At 36.0% G+C, this 22,484-nt stretch overlaps 2 protein-coding genes across 7 annotated transcripts; both read right to left on the bottom strand.

Moving 5' to 3' along the window:
• Window positions 1-3,441: 3,441 nt before the first annotated feature.
• Window positions 3,442-9,833, bottom strand: LOC147286388 (pentatricopeptide repeat-containing protein At2g37310-like). Of its 6 annotated transcripts, XM_086242663.1 has the most exons (9): window positions 9,603-9,833; window positions 6,958-9,170; window positions 6,744-6,836; window positions 6,023-6,427; window positions 5,352-5,431; window positions 5,168-5,272; window positions 4,261-4,512; window positions 3,932-4,013; window positions 3,442-3,711 (listed from the first exon to the last, which is right to left on the bottom strand). In XM_086242663.1, exons 1-2 carry the CDS (start codon window positions 9,813-9,815, stop codon window positions 7,143-7,145), a joined length of 2,241 nt encoding a protein of 746 aa, XP_086098789.1. In that variant the 5' UTR covers window positions 9,816-9,833; the 3' UTR covers window positions 3,442-3,711; window positions 3,932-4,013; window positions 4,261-4,512; window positions 5,168-5,272; window positions 5,352-5,431; window positions 6,023-6,427; window positions 6,744-6,836; window positions 6,958-7,142. The 6 variants fall into 6 exon arrangements, with proteins under 6 accessions (XP_086098789.1, XP_086098788.1, XP_086098786.1 ...); XM_086242662.1 differs by adding an exon at window positions 6,537-6,620 and having other exon boundaries at window positions 5,168-6,427; XM_086242660.1 differs by having other exon boundaries at window positions 5,352-6,427.
• A 3,895-nt stretch (window positions 9,834-13,728) lies between these two features.
• On the bottom strand, window positions 13,729-15,586 carry LOC147286387 (protein C2-DOMAIN ABA-RELATED 1-like). The gene is made up of 3 exons (XM_086239588.1): window positions 15,320-15,586; window positions 14,335-14,430; window positions 13,729-14,235 (listed from the first exon to the last, which is right to left on the bottom strand). Exons 1-3 carry the CDS (start codon window positions 15,428-15,430, stop codon window positions 13,939-13,941), a joined length of 504 nt encoding a protein of 167 aa, XP_086095714.1. The 5' UTR covers window positions 15,431-15,586; the 3' UTR covers window positions 13,729-13,938.
• Window positions 15,587-22,484: the final 6,898 nt, after the last annotated feature.

Raw genomic sequence — 22,484 nt, 5'->3', positions numbered from 1 at the left:
ATCCCAAAAACACCAAACTTTCAACCAAGAAATCACACTTTTTAAGGTTGGCATAGAGTTTTTGTTCACGCAGCATCTGCAACACTTGTCTCAAATGATCTACATGTTGTTTCTCATCCAAGCTATATACCAAAATAGCATCTAAGTACACTACCAAGAACTTGCCAATAAAAGGTCGAAATATCTGATTCATTAGGCTCATGAAGGTACTAGGTGCATTTGACAATCCGAAAGGCATAACAAGCCATTCGTACAGCCCATCTCTTGTTTTAAAGGCGGTCTTCCACTCATCTCCAGGCTTAATCCTTATTTGGTGATAACCACTCCTTAGATCAAGTTTTGAAAATACCTGAGAGCCACTTAGCATGTCAAGCATATCATTTAGGCGAGGAATGGGGAAATGGTATTTGATGGTGATCTTGTTGATAGCCCTACTGTCGACACACATCCTCCAGGTGCCATCCTTCTTCGGAGTCAAGAGCGCTGGCATAGCACATGGACTCATACTCTTTCGTAACAACCCATTTTCAATTAATCCCATAACCTGCCTCTGCAACTCTTGGTGCTCATTGGGACTCATTCGGTAAGCAACCTTGTTTGGTAGACTTGACCCTGCAATGAGGCCAATTCGGTGTTGTATGTCTCTCATAGGTGGTAAACCAGTTGGTAGCTCTTTTAGTATGACATTAGAAAATTCATTCATCAAAGGCTCGAGCTTAGGTGGGATTGGACTCCCAAGATTCTATTCTTTGATCACTAAAGCATACATATATGAGCACCTTCTTGACTTTCTTCCAGAAACTCTGACATAGTGAGGTAGTTGGGGCTGTTTTTCTTTTCATTTGTTGTCAACTGGTTAGTCCTTGATGGACCCAAAATTACCTTCACTCCATCCTTCACAAAAGTGTAGGTGTTCTTGTATCCGTTATGGAGTACTCTTCGATCATATTGCCAGGGCCTCCCTAATAAAAGGTCGCAAGCGTCCATGGGCGCTACATCGCACCATACTTCATCTTGATATGACCTGCCAATAGAGAATGTTACTAGACAATGCTTATCAACATTTACCTCATTTTCTTTCTTGAACCAAGCAAGCTTGTAAGAAGTTAGACGCTTCTCCATTTTTAATTTGAGCTTGTCTACCATATCTTGGGATACAACATTCTCACAACTTCCTCCATCTATGATAACATTGCAGACTTTCCCATTGGCAATGCACCGGGTGTGAAAAATATTGTGGCGTAGCCACTCATTGTCTTCAACTTTTGCAGTGTTCATACTACGAGGAATAACTAAAGCCTCCCCATGATCGCTCCATGTAACCTCCTCATCGAATTCTTTGTATTCATCATAAGCAGGGGCTCCCTCCTCTTTTATAGAATCCTCCAAAAATAAAACCTCTTCAGCAAGATTGATGAAGCCTTTATTTGGGCAATCTGCCAGGACATGTGGAAGACCTGAGCATTTGAAGCATTTGACTAGCCGGGTGTTTGTAGCATGTGATCGACCAGAACTTGATCCAACATGGGTTTGACTCTTACTTCCTCTCTTGAAAACCTTGGCATTCTGCTTCCCTTTGGCCTGATTGGGGTCAGAAGATTGCTCCCTTCGTATAGAATTGTGAGCACCAAAGCCAGTGGTTGTTCGATTAGTCTTCTGTTTCAATTGCTTTTCCACCTTAATAGCCAGCTTATAAACATCATCATAGGACCAATAAGGCTGCAAGGTAACCACATCATGGATTTCTCTACTCAACCCACCATGTGGTGATCTTCGACTTTCCCAATCTCTCCCTTTTCATCTTTAACTGCTCCCACCAGGCAGAAGCATACTTGGTTAGTTTAATTGCCACAATCTTCACCTTTCGATGATCTGGAACTTCCTTATAATCAAAGACTCTCTCCACTGTGTTTAGCCAGTCGATAAACTCATGGGGTTTAATCTTCCCTTTTAATTTCTCTCTTTGTCCGATCCTTGGCTGAGCTAGGCTCACTTGTTACTCCAGAATTAACTCCCAAAGGTGACTCTGCAGATGGACTCTCATCAAAAAGTATAACAGCATTGAATCTGAATTTTATGCATGTGTTGATCTTACTTTTGAAATTCATATTTGTTATTTATTGGAGAACGTTGGAGAATTGCTGAATAATCTTTCTGAACGCCAGTTTTTGATGAATACAAGATTGAAGAAGTTGGAAGAGGAGCTTGAAGCTCACATGGAGAAAAGTTTGTCTGAACAAGAGACCTTGAGGTGCATGGGCCATCAAACCTTTGCTAGGGAGTTAGAGCTCGCTACTGCTGTGAAGGAAGCTGAGTTTGCTAAAATTGAGGAAGGTGCATGGAAAGCGAGATACAAAATTGAAACCAAATTTGCAGCAAACTGGAATCACATGTCCAAACTGTGCAATGATGCACAAGAGAAAGATGAACATCTGATGCACTGTACAGTAGCAGATTGAAAGAGAAGGTCCTCTCTCTCTCTCTCTCTCTCTCTCTCTAGAAAGATTGCTGAATTGGTTGAGAAGTTAAGTATTTTGGAGAAAGAGTGTGAGGTGAGTGGCTTGAATTTTACACTCACATTATGCAAAGCTAAGACTAATATAATATTAAAATTGGAGCTGCCATTTTATTTCAGAGATTCAAAGCTGTAGAGGAGGAGCTGGAGAGTGCAAGGGATGAGGTTGAAGTCTTGGAGAGTTTGGTCACCCCTGCTGCAATGATGGAACGTCAATCAAATAATGAGGTCTTGGAAGCTTCAAAAGTGATACGAAGGGTATGTGTCTAAATTACTTGTTTTGCTAATAAATATGAATATTTTGTTGTTTGAATTATTGTGCCTAAACGTTTTATCTTTACAGAAGCTAGGATCAAACGGGAGAAGAGATTTCAATGTGAAATGGTTGGGAATTCCCTCTTGTGCTCCCTCTATAGCTCGATTCAAGAATGAAGACTCTAGTGCTCCCCTTAGAGAACCATTCAATATTGAAGACGAAGCAGACAGTTTATACAATAAGTGGTGTAGAAAAATTTCCAAGGCAAGGAAATGGAAGCTCACTAGTGTGTAGAGAATTCAGCTACGGGGAGAGAAGGTAAAAAATCATTTAAATGTGTTTGATTCAATACTTAAATGTGTTGGATGCTAGGGTGGGTGTGCAGTATGTGATTGATGATAGTGAGTGGGTACTAGCAAATTTGCGGGAAGCACATAGCGAAGGTGTTTATGACGCTGTAATAAATGCTTTTATCGAATTGCATCAACATTGCTGAGGTGTTAACTGCCTTTTGGGGTTGAATGATAAGATGTACTCCTTTGAGAACATGCTATGAACTCAATTAATATTCCTTTTGCTCATAGCCTTGTTTACATATTTCTTACATATTACATATTTATGTTTGTTTGGTTGCTGATTTGTTATTGTAAATGCCTAATGGAGATATTGATAAAAAGAATGTTCTAGTGACTGGTTATTGTAAATAAATGACTAATAAACAATAAAAACTAATATGCTTTACAATTTGACTGTCTAGGGGTGAACCGAACCCACCATTAAAACTATCAAGTTTACTAATTGATGGCTCCCTCAACCACCAGTATATAAATACAAAGAGGAAAGTGGGCAGAGCGAAGACATCTAGTAAAAATTGGGGTGGCATCAGTGTCAATCAAATTTTCACACTACATGTCCTGCTCTGTCTGTGTTCATTGGATCCCTGTTAAACGAGAAAGGCTTACAAACAAAAAATCAGAATAGGTTTAGAAGCATGCATGGGTTAGAGAATAGTAGGAAATGCACTTCAAACTGTATCTGAATGCACTGGTTACTGCTTAGGAGTACATCAGAAAGCCCTAAAACCCTCGACTCAACTGGACAATTGGTCTAAACATGACAGTCACTTAGCAATCGGCATTAAAATGTACAATTATATATACCTTATTTCTGTCACGCCAACCAAGTCCGGACGGCAGAAGACCCTTTCTTGTGGAGTTTGCCTGTGTTGGGCCCTGCACAGCCCTACAAAGCAGATCACCTTGATAAGTTACTACCACAGAAGCACATGGTCACTAACACAACCAATGAAAGAGCAGTTATATTATTTATCACAGACAAATGTATACGGGAGAGATGATTGTGATTGAGAATCTCATCGTTAAACCTAAATGGGATTATGCACAAATAGATACAATATTTGGGACTGTATATTGTACAGAAAACCATCATAGAGCTCATTCTAGAAGCAGAGATGCAGATTTTCATGTACCGTGGAGAAGATAGCGCTTTAGCTTGGCCAGATTCATATTGCAATGTAGCCTCCAACATTGATTCTGCCACTTTTACCCTCTTTTACATCTCAGTAAGTGAAGACATAGCTTTGTCATATTTTTCCTGCATATATGCTATTCTGTTGAGAAATAGATTTATTCATGTTGTAAAAGATGGAAAAAGTGACATCCAGATTGTGAGATCTGGAGTTTGATGAGTCCCCAATACCAAGACAAGGAAATGAAACAACCTGCCAAAAAAATAGATTCAGCTGCCTCAGTTAAGCATATTTGCAGTCATCCAATTTTACATAAAGATGTGGGTTTCTTAGAAAACTAATAATATAAGGAAATGGTGCATGTTCCAAAAATTATTATAAATGGGGAACAATATCCTTTGATTAATAACTGCAAGGAAAGTCAGAAAACAAAAAAGAACTACTGTGTGAATTCAGAAAACGACAAGGAACTACTGTGTGAAATGTGAATTATAAAATAAACAAGATCAAGATGTCAAAATCAGGAAGAAAAAAAAAAAGTAATTGAGCTATCAAAAAGAATATAGGAGAAACTCCCACTATAAGTGGAAGTGCAGAGAGTGCTGAGATGGTTCAGGCATCTGGCACCAAAAGGCAAGTTAGGCAACTAAGTGTTGAATTGAAGAAAGACCAAATGTTGTTAAGAATACAAAATATTGATATAGAATACTATATCCAGGAGAAAATGACAGAGCGCAATTTAATCATATTACATGACTCATTGGTCAAGCATATGTATCCTAATAAAAACTGAATTTTCAATAGGCCTCATTTAATTTCCAAAATGTTAGGAGAGGGATTCAAAAAATAGATAAGATACATCCCATGAGCACATTAATATACCAGGACATCAAAGAGAAAAAGGGACCTGAAGCACATGAACTGCTTGTTTCTGAGCTGCTGCTGCTTCTTGCTCAGCACTTATTCGGGCATCTTCAGTTACCTTTTGCTCTTGCTCTACCAACATCAAGACCTAAACATAACAAAAAGTAGAGATCATCTTACCTCCCCTCCGTCCCCAAACAAAGGAGAAAACAACAAGAAAATTAAACCTTAAGCATTGCAGCCTCTTGCTCTGTCTTATCGGAAAGGGCTTGCCGTAGCTCAGCCACCTCTTTCCCAACTGCTCCACCTGCAGGACCATGAGTAAATGTGTAAACCTGCAAGGATATGAATTTAAGAAGGGAAGGGAAAATATTATACTTGGAAATGCCAACACTATCTCAAAGAGAAGATAAAACAATTTTTACATTGTTGGATGACCAGATGATGGCTACCCAACTAAATTAAGTGAATTGGTTCAACTAGATACACTGGAGAGGAAACTAAGACAAACTTGAAAAGAATTTTCATTAGGATTAGGATCCATGTCCCCTTTTTTTTGTTACAAATTGTGAAAATTTTGAGGCCGTTGGATGCAATCACTTACTACGGTTAGGATAAATTGTGACAAGGTAGCTTGAGGTTACAACTCTCTCACCTTGGTAACAAAAAGGATAAATGTCACAATTCATCCTAACCGTTGACAAGGGCCTCAAAATTGTGTCGCAACTTGATGTCAATCTGTAACCCTAGAATTTGAAGATAACCCTAGAATTTATCCTTCACTCCAAAATATCAATCTGTAGATCATAGCATTGATGTCAGAACAATAAATTAGAGTAGATGATTGAACATAATGCAACAACTTGAGGGATATATTGTGTCGACTGATCCCAAATACCTATTTCATCAATAATCTTTGAATTGCTGAGGAGGATGTTGCACTGAGGAAACTGTGAAACATCACGATCTTTCAAACAATAGTACAAATTTCTTCAAAATGACATAATAGGCAAACATAACATATTATTATTTATACATTTGGAATCATGCTTAAAGCTATACAGCTTAGATGCAATCCCTTTGGAATCCTTCCAACCCTGACCTCTTTTAGATCTTTCCTCAACTACTGCTAATACAGTTGGCCGATGCTTATCCCTCAACTCTTGCAATCTAGTTTCATTTATAGCCAAAAAACCCATACAGGCAGTCAAAACAAGCTGGCTGCCATCAAATGTTGAGCCATCAAGGGACTGAAACAAAATAATAGCATCCCCAGCATCTTTAGTGGTAATTAATGCAGGACCTGCAGGAACATATAAATAATAAAATTACATTTCTTTGGATGCAATTGAAAAAAGGATAAAATCATGTCTGTTATGAACTTGTGATTTAGTAACACTACAGCAGAGTACCATATAGCTCCATCAATGCTAGTGCTGTTCGAAATAGCATAACATAATTTCCTTCAAACAGGAGAACATCCCAAACTCTAATAACTAAAGATCAAGGAAGTAATAAGAAGGTAGATATTTTATAACAAAAATCAAAGTCAATCTTGAAACTTGACTAAAGAAAACGGTTATTTAAATAACAGAAAGCACAAGGCACATAAATCTCACCACTTTCCCAAGGAATCATATTTACAAAAATGGAAAGGAACCAAGGTCCAATGATCCATGCCACCTGGACTCCCAAGTAATCCAGATGATTCACTGCCATAATAAGCATAGAAGGAATGAAAGAAAAAAAAAAAAAATTACTGCACCGCTTCATGTAAAGTAAAGAACCACAAAATAAAATGATTAGCGTAGCAGATATTAGAAGTATACAAACCCAATTTTGGAAAATTTTCTCGCACCAACTCCTCAAATACAAGATGAATGAAGCTTATTTAGGGGCATTTTCAATAAACAGGCTATTTCTTGGAGTCTCAGCAAAACAATGAAAGCCACAGTGGTAAAACTAAATGCCCTTATCCAATTCCATTTTTGTATAATTCCTCCAGAAATGAGCTGGGCTCAACCATTAACACTCTCCTCATCTATTTCATCCTCCAAAACATACCCTTTTTCTTTCATCAACCCCAACAATCCTTCCAGTATTTCATAAATCTCTTCAGCTCTTCCATTTGATGCATCCCTTGCTATAAAGCTTTGCAATCCATCACTTGTTTCAATCCAGCTAGTGCCAGGTATCTTTTTCAACCCAACATATTTCATTCTTTCCCTGACCTTATCAGCTTCTTCCCATCTCCCAGCTTGTGAATATAAATTTGCCATAATGATGTAGTTCCCTGTATTATCAGGCTCAATCTGAAATAAACGATCACAGACAAACTTTCCCAATTCAACATCCCGAGAAACAGAAGCCCCATTAAGTAATGCACCCCAAACTTTAGCACTTGGCTCCATTGGCATTTTATGAATAAATTCTGCCGCCTCAGTGAGTCTCCCAGCTCGGCTAAGAACGCCTACCATGCACGCATAATGCTCAACTGAGGGCTGAATGCCATATTTTGGAAACATGGAATCAAAGATTTTCCAAGCTTCATCTACCACTCCTGAATGAGCACAAGCTGTTAACACTGCTGTAAATGTTACTTGGTCTGGCTGAATCCCACTATTCAGCATCTCATAAAAAAGGCCAAGAGACATATCAGCATCTCCATGAACTGCATAAGCTGAGATTACTGCTGTCCAAATGATCAAGCTCTTACTTTTAGATTGATCAAAAACTCGTTGTGCCCCGTGAAGAAACCCTGACTTTGCATAAGTATCAATAATAGCAGTTGCAACATATATATTCCAATCAAAATTGTTTCGAACAGTGTAAGCATGAATTTCTTTCCCTACTTTCAGATTTGAGAAATACGATATTGCAGGAAGAACACTTGACAATGTCACGGTATTTGGCTTGAAACCACATGCCTGCATTTCACGAACTAATTCTAAGGCAACTTCATGCCGGTTGTTCTGAACCAGACCCGAAATCACAGAATTCCAAGCACTTAATCTTGGGCTCTTATGTTCTCGAAAAATATCCACCGCTTTGTCAACAAATCCGTGAAACATGTACCCCGAAATTAATGAGCCATAAGTAATCTCATCCTTTTTACTCATTTCACGAAATAACTCTTCAGCATAATCGAAGCTACCACATCTTGCATATAACCCCATGATAGCATTACAAAGCAAAACATCCATCTCAATCTGACTCTCATTCACAAATTGATGAACCTCCATGCCAAGTATAAGATCATTGGATTGTGTACATGCCTGCAAGACACTAACTACTGTCAACTTATCGGGCCTCAACCTCTCAAAGCCTAACATCTCCCTATACAATTCTTTACACTCTTCATAATACCCCGCCTGAGAATACCCGGCAATCATCGCATTCCACGAAACAATATCTCTGTCCAGCATCCTATCAAACAAAGCTCTTGCCAACCCAACCTCATCACATCTCGAGTAGTAAGTAATCAGAGAGTTCACAACAAAGACATCCGAATCAAACCCGCAGCGCAGAACAAAACAATGAGCCTCCTTAGCCAATCTCGAACCAGAAAGCAAAGCGCCCAACGCCTTCAACACACATGTAACAGTAAAATTATCGGGCTTCACTTGAGCCAAACACGAAGACATCATAGCTGAAAACAGCTTTAGGGTGTCGGCGTGCATGTTGTTAAGGGAATACCCAATGAGCAGAGCGTTCCAGGAGAAAGCGGTTTTGTCGGGAATTTGGTCGAACACCTTGCGGGCTTGGTTGGGGTGGTTGGTTTTGGAGTAGAAAGTGATGAGCTTTGAGGCCAGGAAGTTTCCGGGGTTGACTGAGAAGAGAACGAGGCGCGCGTGGAGCTGCTTGCCCAGGAGGACCAGGCGGCGGTCCGTGCAGTGCTGGATGAGGTGGCCATAAGCGCCACAGTCGAGCTCGTCGATTCTAAAGAGGCTTTGAAGGGCGCGTTGAATGTTTAACGGCGCTTTATGTTTAATTACCTCATATGCACATTGAAGTCCCATATTTTTATCAGGATGCACAAGCATAGCCTATTACAAAGAATAAAGTAACAAACGGAGTAAAGGGTCAGATGAGTAAGCTTTTGAAAATGGGTTAGAATATATACACAGAGAATAGGGCTCTAGTGAGTAACTAAATAACCAAGAATGCATTGTTAGGTCGAGGATTAAAACACTCCAGCAGTTGGAATTAAAACACTAGCTGTACTTCTCACTTTCAAGTGGTTTAATCTTCGTTGCATAAAGAGAGCTAGAGAGGCTCAGTATTAGTAAAACATCAAACAATCAATCAAGGGCATTAATCACATGGAATCATGTTTGAATGTCCACTGCAATATACATAATACAAGGGTCCCGATTGAATCTAATAGTACATGCCAAATTAGCTAGCAGGAGAATCATCACTACATATACATACATATATACATACATACATATATAATCATCACTACATATACATACATGCCAAATTATGCCTCCTTCTAGACTTATAACTTCCACTCCTTCATAACCACCTACAAGCAACAAGAGAGCCAGATTCTCAAAAAGCAGAACTGTAACGCTCTGAACCTTGGGCCCATAAAAACACTGAAACATCAAACTTTTAAAATATGTTTTCTCTTTCTTTTGAGCCATGCACAACAACGTAAGTAAATACAATTTTACCAAAAACATTTAAACGAAACATTGTGTAAAAACAATTAAATAAAACTCCTAAGTCTCACTGCCTCGTCTTCTCCTCACTGCTTCCTCAGCCTGCTTAACCTACAAAGTAAAAACCACACTGCACAATATCCATGGTACACCGGATCATTCAAAAAAATAACCCGGTAAGCTCACTAGAGCTCGTATGAGTGAAAAGCTTAATTAACTAACCTCAATAATTTCCTCAATTTTCATACTAAAAAATAATCCACAATAATAACAAATATTTACTTAATCACATAATAATTCATCACCAATAATCCGAGCATCAAGATAGTCAAAATTCCTCAATTTACAATAAACTCCACCAATAATAATAATAATCACTCTGGCAAAATCAATTGCCTAATCGTCAACTATTTATCTCAATCTCAATCATTCACATCCTAATAAACAACCTCAATGCATAATCACCATCAATTTCATCATCAAGATTCAAGTCTAGACTTACCAAGTCCTAACCAAACCAAATCCTAGCAAACAAATGCATACAAACAAGCAAGTCAACACTCTATCTAATTTCACTTACAGTCTAACCACGTGAAAAGACCGAAATGCCCTTCTTGGCTCTTTTGCTTGGATATCAAATCCGACAGCATAACAGCATAGGAAAAAAGATTTCCCGAGTACCTGTTAAGACCAGACAACCAACAAATTCACAAACCAGAAATACAAATGGGCCCTTAAACGACCGAAATGGGCGGTAACCATCACACACGGTGGCTGCCCAGCCCCCAAACAACACAGAAAATGCCACAAAACTCACCACCGGACCAGGAGAAGCTTCTGGAGGTTCCGAAGAGTCAGAACAACGAAGAAAACCGACCAAAACGCCGCCACACAAGGCGGAGCTACAGTAGCCGTGGCTACAAAATAGGAAAATCGGATTCGAATCACAAATGGCTCAAAATAAGTACACAGACACGAAGGAGACGTCGAGAGGATCAACATTTGTATAGGTCTCTTCTGAATTCCATGCCCGGAAGGGCCGGAACCATCTCCACCATGGCTTCTGGCGTCCTTCATTTCGTCTGAACTTGCCTCAGTTGAAGATCCTCCTAGGTTCTTTCATTCGTTTCTTCTTCTTTACACACCTATTGCCTTCGTCTTGCTGTCTTTCAAATTCTCTAACTTTCTTCAACGCTTCTTCGGCTATTCGTCTAGTTTTGCGGAGTTCACCCAGTATTTTCTTTATGTACGGAGGTGCATCCCCAGCTCCTTGGGAGCCATGCACCCAAATTTTGCTACTGAACAATAGTAGTAGGAGATCTCGGGCTGCACCAGCCAAGTCTGATCCATGTCATTATGTTGATGAACGACATTTGTTCTAGGAGTTCCCACATATGTCGTCAACTATTGGACCCAAAATCTTCAAGAAAGAATAATTTGGCCTACAGGTGTGATAAAGTTTGGAATCAGATTGTGTATCATCAGATTTTCTAACTACGCTCATTGTTTGTTGTCTAATCTTGATTTATTTTTGAATAGCATGGTGGGATACATGCCAAAAAATACTCAATGCTTGGATTGCCCACCTTTTGAATGACTCTGGTTCTGTATTTATAATCAATGATTTCTTAAGGATAAAACTTACGGAGTGATGCGCAATTAATTCCCTCCAGGCATCTACCATCCCCATATCCACGCGGAGTTTCTTGCCTTCCACGCCCACGTTCCCATTTCATTTAATCACGTGGATAAACACAGCTACACCTAGGCTTTCCAACATGATAGGGTTTACATAAACCCAAAGTTAAATTCTTTCAATGGGTTCAGCCCCAAATTTCGTTTGGTTAATTAGGCTACTAATTTAAATTCGAGCCGTGAACATATTTTCCCACAGGTACCCTATTGTAAAGCTACTAACCCTATAGTTAGTTAGTTAGCCTTGTACTACTTTTTGGAACTTGTAATTAAGGTGCTAGGGCTACAAGTTCTTGATTTCAACTTATCTTATTTTGTTGTTAATTTTTGCTTAGTTTGTGTGTGATTTTCTAAAGTTCGAGTTATGCTTATTTAAACTTCAACAAAAAATAAATAAACATGTGTTTGTAACCAAAGGGTTTCACGGCACAAAAGGAGTTATGTGCAATGAGCATATGTTTATTTAACCTTTTATTTTAATGGTTAGGCTGGACTTGAAGGGTTTTTAAAAAATGAGAAAAAAATAATAATAATAGATCAACCTAGGACTTCTCAATTAGGGAAAAGGCTTTATAGGCTCAAATCATATGGGCTATAGGAACTTGGGCCAGACCTAGAAAGAAAGAACTTATGAGTGTTTAAAATACTCATCATTAGCGCGCGCACACACACCCCAAAACACAACACACGCAGAGAAGACCCTTCGTTTTCTTTAGAGAGTTCAGACACTCTCTCCCTCTTAAATTAGACCTACTCTTCCAAGAAACCACAGAAAAATCATCATCTCTCCCTCTCTTCTTTTTCTCAAACCCAAAGGCGCTGGGTAGTGTAGAACCCTAAGAGGAAAACCTTTTCCTCTGACCTGTGACCAAGAGAAATTAGAAGCAAGGTAGCAAAGGTTCTGTTAAGGGAGTTTCTAACGTTTTTTACACATTATTTAAGGAACACATATATATGTCTTCATCCAAGAACCCATGAAGGAACACATTTTTGACATCCAATTGACGAATAAACCAACTATAGTTGACGATAAGGCTAAGAACAATGTGAATGGTTGTAGACTTGACAACAGCATTCTGGTGAGGAGAAGGTGGAACAAGTGACCAAGTCTTATTTTTCAGGAGAGCATTAAACTCCTCAGTTATGGCTTACTGCCATTATGGAAAGCGAGAAGCTTGAGAAAAGCAAGTGGGCTCCTCTCTAATTTTAATATTTTTTGTTCTTCTCTATTTTAATATATGTTGTTCTCCTCTTATATGAATAAAGCATTTTTTTGACTAAAATATCAAACTCCAATCTAAAGAAGCATTCGAACAAATTAGTTTGAATTTTTTTCTTTTTCAATTTTAATGTATGACAGTATAATGTTAAAATATATATTTGTTAGTATTTGAAAAATGTTTTCTTTTATAATAAAAATAAATTTTTAGAAAATTATTATGTTTTTTCATTCCATTTCGAGATTTACCAATTACGAAAATGGGAATGGCAAATCATTTCTTAACTTCGATTTCATAGTTGTTCGAAACGCTTGAATGGAAATCTCAATACCATTCCATTCATGGATATATAATGGCTATTCTCATTCTCACATTATGATAAAACAAACAAGGTCTTAGCATTATGATTCCTTCTAATTTCAATCGTATGTTTGAAAGTTTATTTGGACAAAAAAAGAAAAAGCATAAGTTCAATATAAATACTTAACTATATAGGTCATTTCAACTAAGTCTATGAATAAATTTTTTTTCAAAAATGCACCCAAATTAATATTTAACTTGAAAAATACACGTCTGTCAATTAAGGGTATGCGTGGCTTTTGCTAACTAGACTTTTTTAATGATGTGAATGCCACATTTTTACCATATGAATTAATAATGTCACGTGAGTAACAAAATCATTTAAAAATCACAAAAATATTAAAAACTAAAAAAATATAAACAACTAAAACTTTCCAGCAGCTTCCAACCCGACCCACTTCTTCTTCCTCCCCCTCCTCCTTCACCCACCTACATCCATACCCATTCCCTTAAAAAAAATAAAAAACTCAAACAATTAACAAAGAAAAATTGGAGATAAAACAGATCCATTGATCTTCAATTAACAAAGAAAAATTGGAGATAAAAAATGACTATGTATAGCCTCATTACACACTTTAAGCACAATCAATCAATATAGAACTAGTGCTTAACACCTTCACACACAATTATAATTTGTTTGCAAGAATGTATGATGGATAGAAAAAGAATCAAATAATAGCACTTTACAAATGAATGAAGATCAATCTGTCAAAATCAGTTTTCTCACATCCCATATGATTGAATGATTGATAGCAATACATGGGAGGATAGCACTCCTAAACTTTGACATCTGCATAGGAACCAAAGAATCAAATGAGGAAACCAAGTAGGTGCAACTATACAAGGAGAGAAAGACTAGATGCAGTCTTCTATAAACCCTTAGAACTAGGAACATGAATCCACTCCAACTGGAGTTCCACTTCCCCACACTCCACATTTCTGAGTCTGAGGGCCATGGATTGGACAACTTTGCCCTTGGACCAGACAATGCAGCTCTCTTCAGCAAGGCAGTTTTTCCTACTTGGTTGTGTTTTTGTAATTATGGTTCCATCTGGGAGGCCTTCCAAATCTAAGCGCATCTTCAAGACTGTAATAAATGGACCAATATCAAACTCTGCATCCCCCATTGCATCATCAAAACTAAACGTATCTCTGTCATACACAAACTGCACCAAACACATTGAATGAAAATTATCATTAATTAAAGCCCATTTCACAAAAGAGACAATTTCTCATCCCACTCAGGATTCAAATATACTACTTACAAGTTTGATTGGAAGATTTGGATCTACAACAGAAAGAGTCAACTTCTCATTCCACTCAGGACTCAAATTCCTCTTTACCACTCGAGTCCTCAACTTCTGCATCAGAAAGTAGCCAGGTTTAATAAACTAGAAGTTGACATGAACAAGCATCAGAAGCTAAAATTATCAAGCAACAAAATGCATGTTATCTGATTCAAAAAATAGTTTTCTTTGCTAATATGCAATTTAATTAGGTCCAGATGTTTGCAATCTCTGAGACAGCATTTAGATATTTGAAATCACAAGTATTTCTAATCCAAAAGACAAAATTAAAAAGTCATTGGGTGGAGAACCATATAACAAACTTTTAGTAATTTTCAATGGGGCAATCAAATCCTCACACCTCCATATAAGCTTTTTTTGTTTGAATACTTTAAAAATAATAGAATATAATTTTGGAGCACAAAGGATAAACTAGAGGTGGGAATAGTAATGTGTGTCCTATTTTTTTTTTTTTTTTCTTTCTAATTTTCTGGTAACATAGTTAATGAGTCTTATTGGAAGTCCTTTTCATTCCAGTGGAGCAGATACAACTAACAAAGCAAATAGTCCACATTACCACCAGATTCAAATACATTGATTTAATTTTCTTCACAGTGAAAGAAAAATAAAAAGCACCCTGTTTTGTCTGGCTGATTTTTTTTTATTAAAAACAACAATGATTAAAGCCAAGGAAAAGGATCAAATAATTAAGAAGCTTCCAGAAGGCATGGCTTAAACCAAATACTAATCAATTTTAAATAAATAAAAACAACCTAAATGCTTCAGACTACACCAATTCAAACACCCAGTGATTTTACCATTAGTAATCCAAAGTACGGTCATCTACACTCTAAATTTGAAGAAAAATTAACCAAAACCCAGAAACCCAGAGGTCCAATTGGATGAAGAAAAGTAACCAAAAAACAAAACCAGAAACTAAAGACCATAAAGAAAGGAAAATTACCTGTTTGCCCATTTTGACAACAACATAAGGGTCACTGCTTCTCATATCTCTGACAGCAAGGTTCACTCCTCTTTGGATGTGAAGTCTGAGAAGACCCATCATGTTCTCCATTCGATCAGCAGATTTTGTGTTTTGCAAGAGCTAGAAGAAGTTGAAGAACCAAAACCCAATGAATAAGAGTAGGAGGGGTGAGAAAGATTGGTATTGTGGGTGTCTGGGTGAGTGAGGAGTGGGTCTCTGTCTAAATTGTGACGCGGTTGAATGAAATTTGATACCAGACCACAACCTTTCACGCCTTTTATAAATGTCTGAAAGACCCTAAAAGCCCACACCCACGCACACCACAATTCCTATGTAGGCTAGGTTTATAATATTATTTATTTTAATTTCTGAACGTGATTCACGCGCTCTTCCAGACTCTCACTCACTTTATTTTTCTCCTTTGACTTTGTTTTTGTTTTTCTTCTCAGAGAGTGCAAAGTTTAACTTGGGCAAAAAGTTTTCCGTAAATCATTTTACGAGTATTATTTAGAATTTAAGATTTTGAAAATTAATAATTATACACATTTTATAATTTAAGTAAATTAATAATATTATATTATTATGTCACATAATATTACAATCACACATAATATTTCTCCAAATTTTATTTTAGTGGGTGAATTTTATTTGTTTTGAAAGCTAAGGCGCGTGACCCATGATTGCGGACTCGATTGCAAGTTTACAGCTACAAGAAATGAGCAAACACAGTGTTACAGTTGGTGATTGATTTGAGTAAAAATTGGGAGGATGATGACAAGCGCGTAGAAACATCAAGCTTTTTTAGATGATGACCAAAGCTTTAATTTGGGTGTTAATTTCTGGCACTGCCTGTTATACTGTGATTACTTTAAATTTTGGTCTTTACCTAGATTTCCTTATTGTTAATAAGGGTATGAATCACGTTCACTTATGATAATGAGAGATTAAAATACAAGTTCTTTTTTAAAAAAATTAATAAATTATGCAGCTATTATGCTTCTCATTTTGGTTAATATTTTAATTATTGAATTAATTAGGATCTCATCCGTTTTCAGACTCAAAGCTAATTTGAACAGTTGAATGCATATAGATATCACTTATATTATTACATTCTCACGTTTTTGTTGGGGGGTGGTGGGGTTTTAAACCCATCCTTCAGCAATTACATAATAGTTTTGAGCTCATGAGCCATTGTTGTCATAGTGGAAATTTTTGGTGGTCAATGGTTGTCTTGATAAGCAAAGGAAAAAATTGCCATATATTGTGGAGTGTGTGTTTGCAAATTCTCATTTTAAGCAATTGTATATTATTTTATAACAGTGTCAATGGTTGCATATTTATATAATTTTTTTTTTTTGCATATTTATATAATTAAATTGTACCAGTCTAAGTATTAGTATAATTAAAATATATAAACCACATATTAATATAATTGAAATTAGTCTTAATTTAAACATGATCAAAATGAGGCACCGGATCCAAAATCATTCTTTATTATTTTAAAATACTCACGATCTTTTCAGCTCTCCCACAATGATTTATATATTGGGAACTTTCAGACAAGAGTTGTGTCCTATTAGTTTCGTTTACTGTTTGGACAAGGGGCTGTTGGAGGTTTCTTAAACTATATATGTTTGGGGATTTGCAAATCAAATTTATTCGATTAAATTATGTTTTACTGTTTTAGCTTTGAAAGTCTTGCTAAAATTGTTAGTGGTTTTTCTTAAACGTGTGGATTCTTCCGCTCACCATAATTATATTTTTGTAATTGAGCACACTGATGTAATATATAATATCATTTTTTGAAAATCACAATAAAAAATTATAAATCTGATTTCAGACGATATGAAAAACCACGTACATTGATTGAAATTGTCCATTGCTTTAGCTGCAAGCATTGGAGTACAACCCACACTCCCACTTGAGCTCACGGGCCACGCCACAAAAAGTTGGATCGCACACAAGACACTCGAGAGTTCTAGATATTACATTATTATCAATATATGAACAAATTGTAAGCTTTACAGTATTCATGTATGTATAGTCAAATTAAATGACCTTATTGTGGAATAAGATTAAAAAATTTGTGTTGCCACTCTCTAAATCAAGACCAATGATTATATATATTGATTGTTATTAATATATGGTCGAAATTCATAACAGTTTAACAGTATAAACATTTTAAATTGCATACTACCAAATAACAGAATGTCACCCTGTATATATAACGAACCTCTTAAGATATTAGTAAGAGCAGGCTCTTTCTATTGAGGTATACCTCAACTTATTTATGTTGAGGTATGACCTTGTTGGGGCCCACACAAGTCGTTTTGTGTCGATCCGAACTGTTTGCAAAGATCATCTTCATTGATAGATCCTCCTTGCAAAAAATTAGCTAAATCGGAAATCATTTGCCTATTTAACTTTAACCAAACAAATGAACGGTTTCATCGAAAATATTTGATTCGTCCATTTATTTGATCCAAGTTATATAGGCAAATGATTTCCGATTTAGTTAATTTTTTCCAATGATGATCTATCAATGGTGATGTAAAAATTGAACGATTCGAATTGACACAAAACGACTCGGGTGGGCCACAATAGAGTATACCTCAACATAAATAAGTTGAGGTATACCTCAATAGAAGGAGCCTATTAGTAAGAGATATTTAACTATAGCTACGTCTTTACTCATATTTTTCTTATCCACAAAGCATGAAACAATTTTTTTTTTTTGTGGTAATTATAGGTTGCTCGCATATGTCATTCATGACAGTTACACGCATTACCATTGCATAATTTAATGTTACTGCACACATAGCAGTTACATTCGTTAGAAATTAATCATAAACTTATAAATCTCCTAAATTATACTAGGAAGATGTTATTTACCCAAACTTTTTCTTCTAACTTTTCCTTTTCAACTTACATGCCCTTCATACGTTTGACTCTACAAGTAAAAAAAAAAAAAAAAACTAGTGAAATAAATTGATGCCACGTAAATTAGAAATAAAATATAAAAAAATAGTTGGGGCATTAATCATTTTCCGTGCCCTATAAACTCAAATGACTCTTAATAAACCTAAACAAAAATTATGAAAAAAAAGATCAAAAGATAGTAAAAAACAAGTCTAGCTGATCAATAACTGAAATGATGCAATGTATAAAACACTGAAAATTAAATCTTTAAAATTTTAAATCACTGAATGCACATTCATGAATATAATAAACAGATGTCAGGAACTATTAATTATGTATGCTAGTAAATATAAAGGATCAATTTTATAAAAAATTGTAATGACCTAATGATAAGATATACAACCATCTATATTTGAAAATACACCAACTTATGTGTCCATAATTAAACCATGGAAAAAATTATATATGCATGCATGTTAATTTTATATTAAATTGTTATATTTGTAATTAAAATATTGTTTGGAATATAATATTTATGGGTGAGAACAACATTATAATTGCATAAAGTTTCTCTCACACACAAAACTGATAAGTGAGCAGGAGACATTCCTCCATATTGTATACAAACTATCAGTCATAAACAAGCCAATTGCCAACCTTCATGAAATGATCACCGGCCTGTTGGCGCCTATATATTTTATTACTTTGATCCTTTAATTTTGTCCCCAACTCCCTAGTTTTGTTATATTATATTAATTGCTGAAAGTTGACTTGCAAACACTGTGCATGAAAAAAGTCGTGAAAAGAGCACATGAACGCAGACAAGGACCAATATAATATAGACTCCCTTAACTTTAAGTCACCGACAATTCAAAATATTAACAAAAAACACTCAAATTTATAAATTTAATTTTCAAATCACATTCTAAATGCCCAACATTCAGCCGCCTATAACAAGGACAAAAAAGCACATGCCAAATAATAAAAGTTTCAAGTATGTCCCTGCTAATCCTTTCTTCAATTGCAGGCCGGGAATACAAAAAAAAAAAAAAGTGAAACTACCCCAAACCACAACTCACCATGATCAGAAACCACCTGAAACTGCAATCTCATCTCAAAGATCAAACTGAAATTGCTACATAACAAAAAATTTAAAATTTCCGAGACCTCTTATATTCAAATTGGTATAACAAATTTGAGAATTCTGAAACTACAACTGAAACTGCACATAAACCCGCAACTGTAATTGCACCTAAACTCGTAACTGAAAATGTACCTAAACCCGCAACTGAAGCTGCACCTAAACTTGCAACTGAAACTGCATCTAAATCTGCAACTGAAACTGCACCTAAACCCGCAATTGCAACTGTAGCTATAACAACAATAAAATGTGAAAAATCAATTTCAAAATCAAAATCAATACGAAAACAGAGGCCACAAACAAAGTGACATATGTAATTTCATAAAGCAATCTTGCCACCAACAACACGTCCTTTTTGTGATCTCTACTTTTGAAGAATGAGTTCAGCTTCGATGGCGATCTATCCTCCGCTGCCGCTCTGCAAACTCAAATGATTTATGGAGAGCGAGGAGAGAGAGAGAGAGATCTAGAGAGAGATCTAGAGATCGTCTTTCATTTATGTTCTCTGTGAACTCAAACAATTTGTGGAGAGAGATGGGAGAGAGGAGAGAGATGAGATAGAGAGATAGAAGGGGAGAGAGAGAGATCTGGAGTTTGTGAGTTGTGAGATCTGGAAATATATCGAAAAAAAAAATCAATGAAAATAGCAACTAAAATGAACAAAGGCAAACCAATAAAAGTGACTACTTAAAGAAGGACACGTGACAGACATGTGCTTGATATCTAAAATGAGTATCTGATTGTTAAATATACATTACCTAATTGTTACATAATCAAGCATAGGGTGTGTTTGGTTACATACATGAGTTGACCTCTAGCATATGGTAATTAATTTTATAATATATGTAGTCATGTAGACTACACGTAGTTTCTACTTTCTTTACACGTTGTATATATTAATTTTATATATAATGTCATGCATGCATTCTAGAATTGTAGAAAAAGCAAGCCCCTGTTGGCTTATTCTAGGTAGCTTATAAATCTCATGACTGCTTTATTTATTGTAAGTTAATTTCTCTAACTTAGTTTTTTTCTTTTTTGTTTTTTATTTTATTGGTGATGGCCTGATGGGTTGACTAGCTTCCTTTCAGTTGATCAGTTAAGTCTTTCACTGTATCAACTGTATCAGTTAAGTCTTTCACTGTATTATTGGTCAAACAAAAAAAAAAGTCTTTCACTGTATTTTCTCCCAACCCAAGGATGACCATGTCACTACAAGAAAAAGTGGGAACAAAATGTCACTCAATACATTTACTGTAATAAAACAAATTGGAAAGCATGTGTTTTTCTTGGATGTTCTGTAATTGTTAACACCGAGTAATAGTTATAATAGTGTTAACAATTTATCCCCCCCAAATTATTGGGGGTTTGCACTTTGCACTTTACCTCCTAAACTAAATATTTCACACTTTACTCCCCAAACTATTTTCTGTTATATACATATCCCCCTTCCAATACAAAAAATTCAAATTGACCATTATTTTTGCACACGTGGCATTCTCTCTGAGCGCCACGTGTGCAAAACGAATAGAAATATTAAATTACTATTTATTTAAGGGTTGAGAATTTTATGTTTGACAAAACATAGTATGAGAGGTTAACTGTCAAAAATATTAGTTTGGGAGATAAATTACAAACCACCCATAGTTTGAGGTGACAAATTGTAATAAGCCTTTTAACGTTAATGTAGTGATGCTTAATTATTTATAAGAATTGTTTTTTTTTTTTTGCCACTTATTTATAACAATTGTTTAAACAGCTAGTGTTTGTAATTAATGTTTCACACTTCCAATAATGCACTATCATTATTCCCTCATCTCTCTGTGCTCGATCCATTCTTGTTTGAAAGCAATGGTGACTAACCGAGTATTAAATCTCTCCCCCATTCTCTTTTAGCTCGCTCGAACTATGAATTGTATCAAATAGAAGATCTCTCAAAATCTCTTATTTTGCAAATTTAAATATATTTTAGTCCTTTTGGTTTATGGTTTGATTTATCTAGCTTTTTAGATGTATTAGTTTCCTAAAACTTCTTTAAGAAATATTTTCTATTTTCCTAATTAGTAATACTATAACTAGGACCATTTAAGATACTTAGATACAAGTGCACATGAGTATTGGTGTACGTCCTAGTCCTAAGACTTTAGGATGCTATCTCCTCAACTTAAATTCTATATACACACAATTATGTATTCATAAGGTTAATACGAAATTAAGAATGAAAAACTTGTCAGTTTATTAACTAAATAATAATTAATTACATGAATATGTCCTAAAGTAATTGGCTTTAGAACACAGGGCTAACACTAGTTCTAGTATATATAATATAGCCTAAATTACATTGACCTAGCTAGTATATAGTGATGTAGTGTGAGAATGTGGAGTGTATTGTCCCATATTGAAAAATTATAGTCTTGTGTAAGTATTAATAAGGACCAGGGCCTCTTCTCCTATTGCCAATTGGTTTTGACATGAATGCCTAACTTTCTTAATGTTATCAGAGGAGGCTTGTACTCCACATCACCAGATATGAATTGTTACGTGTTAGGCTAGAGTGATGCTTGAGGCATTAATTGCACAGTGGTTTATAATAGTCTTGAGCTACTCCTCCTATAAACAATTGGTTTACGTGGAAAAATTATGATATTGAGTAACGCTATTTACACATTTATCTGACTACATTAGCCTAATCACCTTATGTGGCAACTGATGTAGTGATGTTATGTAATTGATGGCATGAGTTGGGTTGGATGGTTCAATTTCCTTCATGTTATCATAGCAGGTTATACACCTGTAAAACCCAATAGCTACACATGCTTACACGTCAATCAATATAAATTGTCCACATGTTAGGCCTGAGTGACGCCACATGTGCGGAAGCGTGTTAAGAGAAAGATCCATATCGAGAATGTAAGGCATTTCTTAGTGACTTATAAGGAGTTAGACCGGCTTCCACCCATTGCAATTGGTTTTGGGTTGGATATTACAATTTCCTACATGTAGGACTTCAAACACTCATACAATCTACATAGATTTAGATATCACATTGGTCATTTTCCTCTTTCTTTCTTTTGCCCATTCTAT

This window comes from Dryas octopetala, chromosome 4, assembly GCF_963921425.1.
Source record: "Dryas octopetala chromosome 4, drDryOcto1.1, whole genome shotgun sequence".
Classification (NCBI taxonomy): domain Eukaryota; kingdom Viridiplantae; phylum Streptophyta; class Magnoliopsida; order Rosales; family Rosaceae; genus Dryas; species Dryas octopetala.
This window is presented reverse-complemented; position numbering and strand designations above follow the sequence as displayed.

What these genes read in the sequence shown, in the direction of transcription:
- LOC147286388 (XM_086242662.1), bottom strand. Translation starts at nt 9,815, where the DNA reads ATGTTTTTGGTAAAATTGTATTTACTTACGTTGTTGTGCATGGCTCAA. An exon ending in AAGGAGGCATAATTTGGCAT is followed by an intron (nt 9,171 to 9,602) that starts GTATGTATATGT and finishes TCTTTGTAATAG; the next exon opens with GCTATGCTTGTGCATCCTGA.
- LOC147286387 (XM_086239588.1), bottom strand. Translation starts at nt 15,430, where the DNA reads ATGGAGAACATGATGGGTCTTCTCAGACTTCACATCCAAAGAGGAGTG. An exon ending in TTGTCAAAATGGGCAAACAG is followed by an intron (nt 14,431 to 15,319) that starts GTAATTTTCCTT and finishes TTTCTGATGCAG; the next exon opens with AAGTTGAGGACTCGAGTGGT. An exon ending in CAAATCTTCCAATCAAACTT is followed by an intron (nt 14,236 to 14,334) that starts GTAAGTAGTATA and finishes TGTTTGGTGCAG; the next exon opens with TTTGTGTATGACAGAGATAC.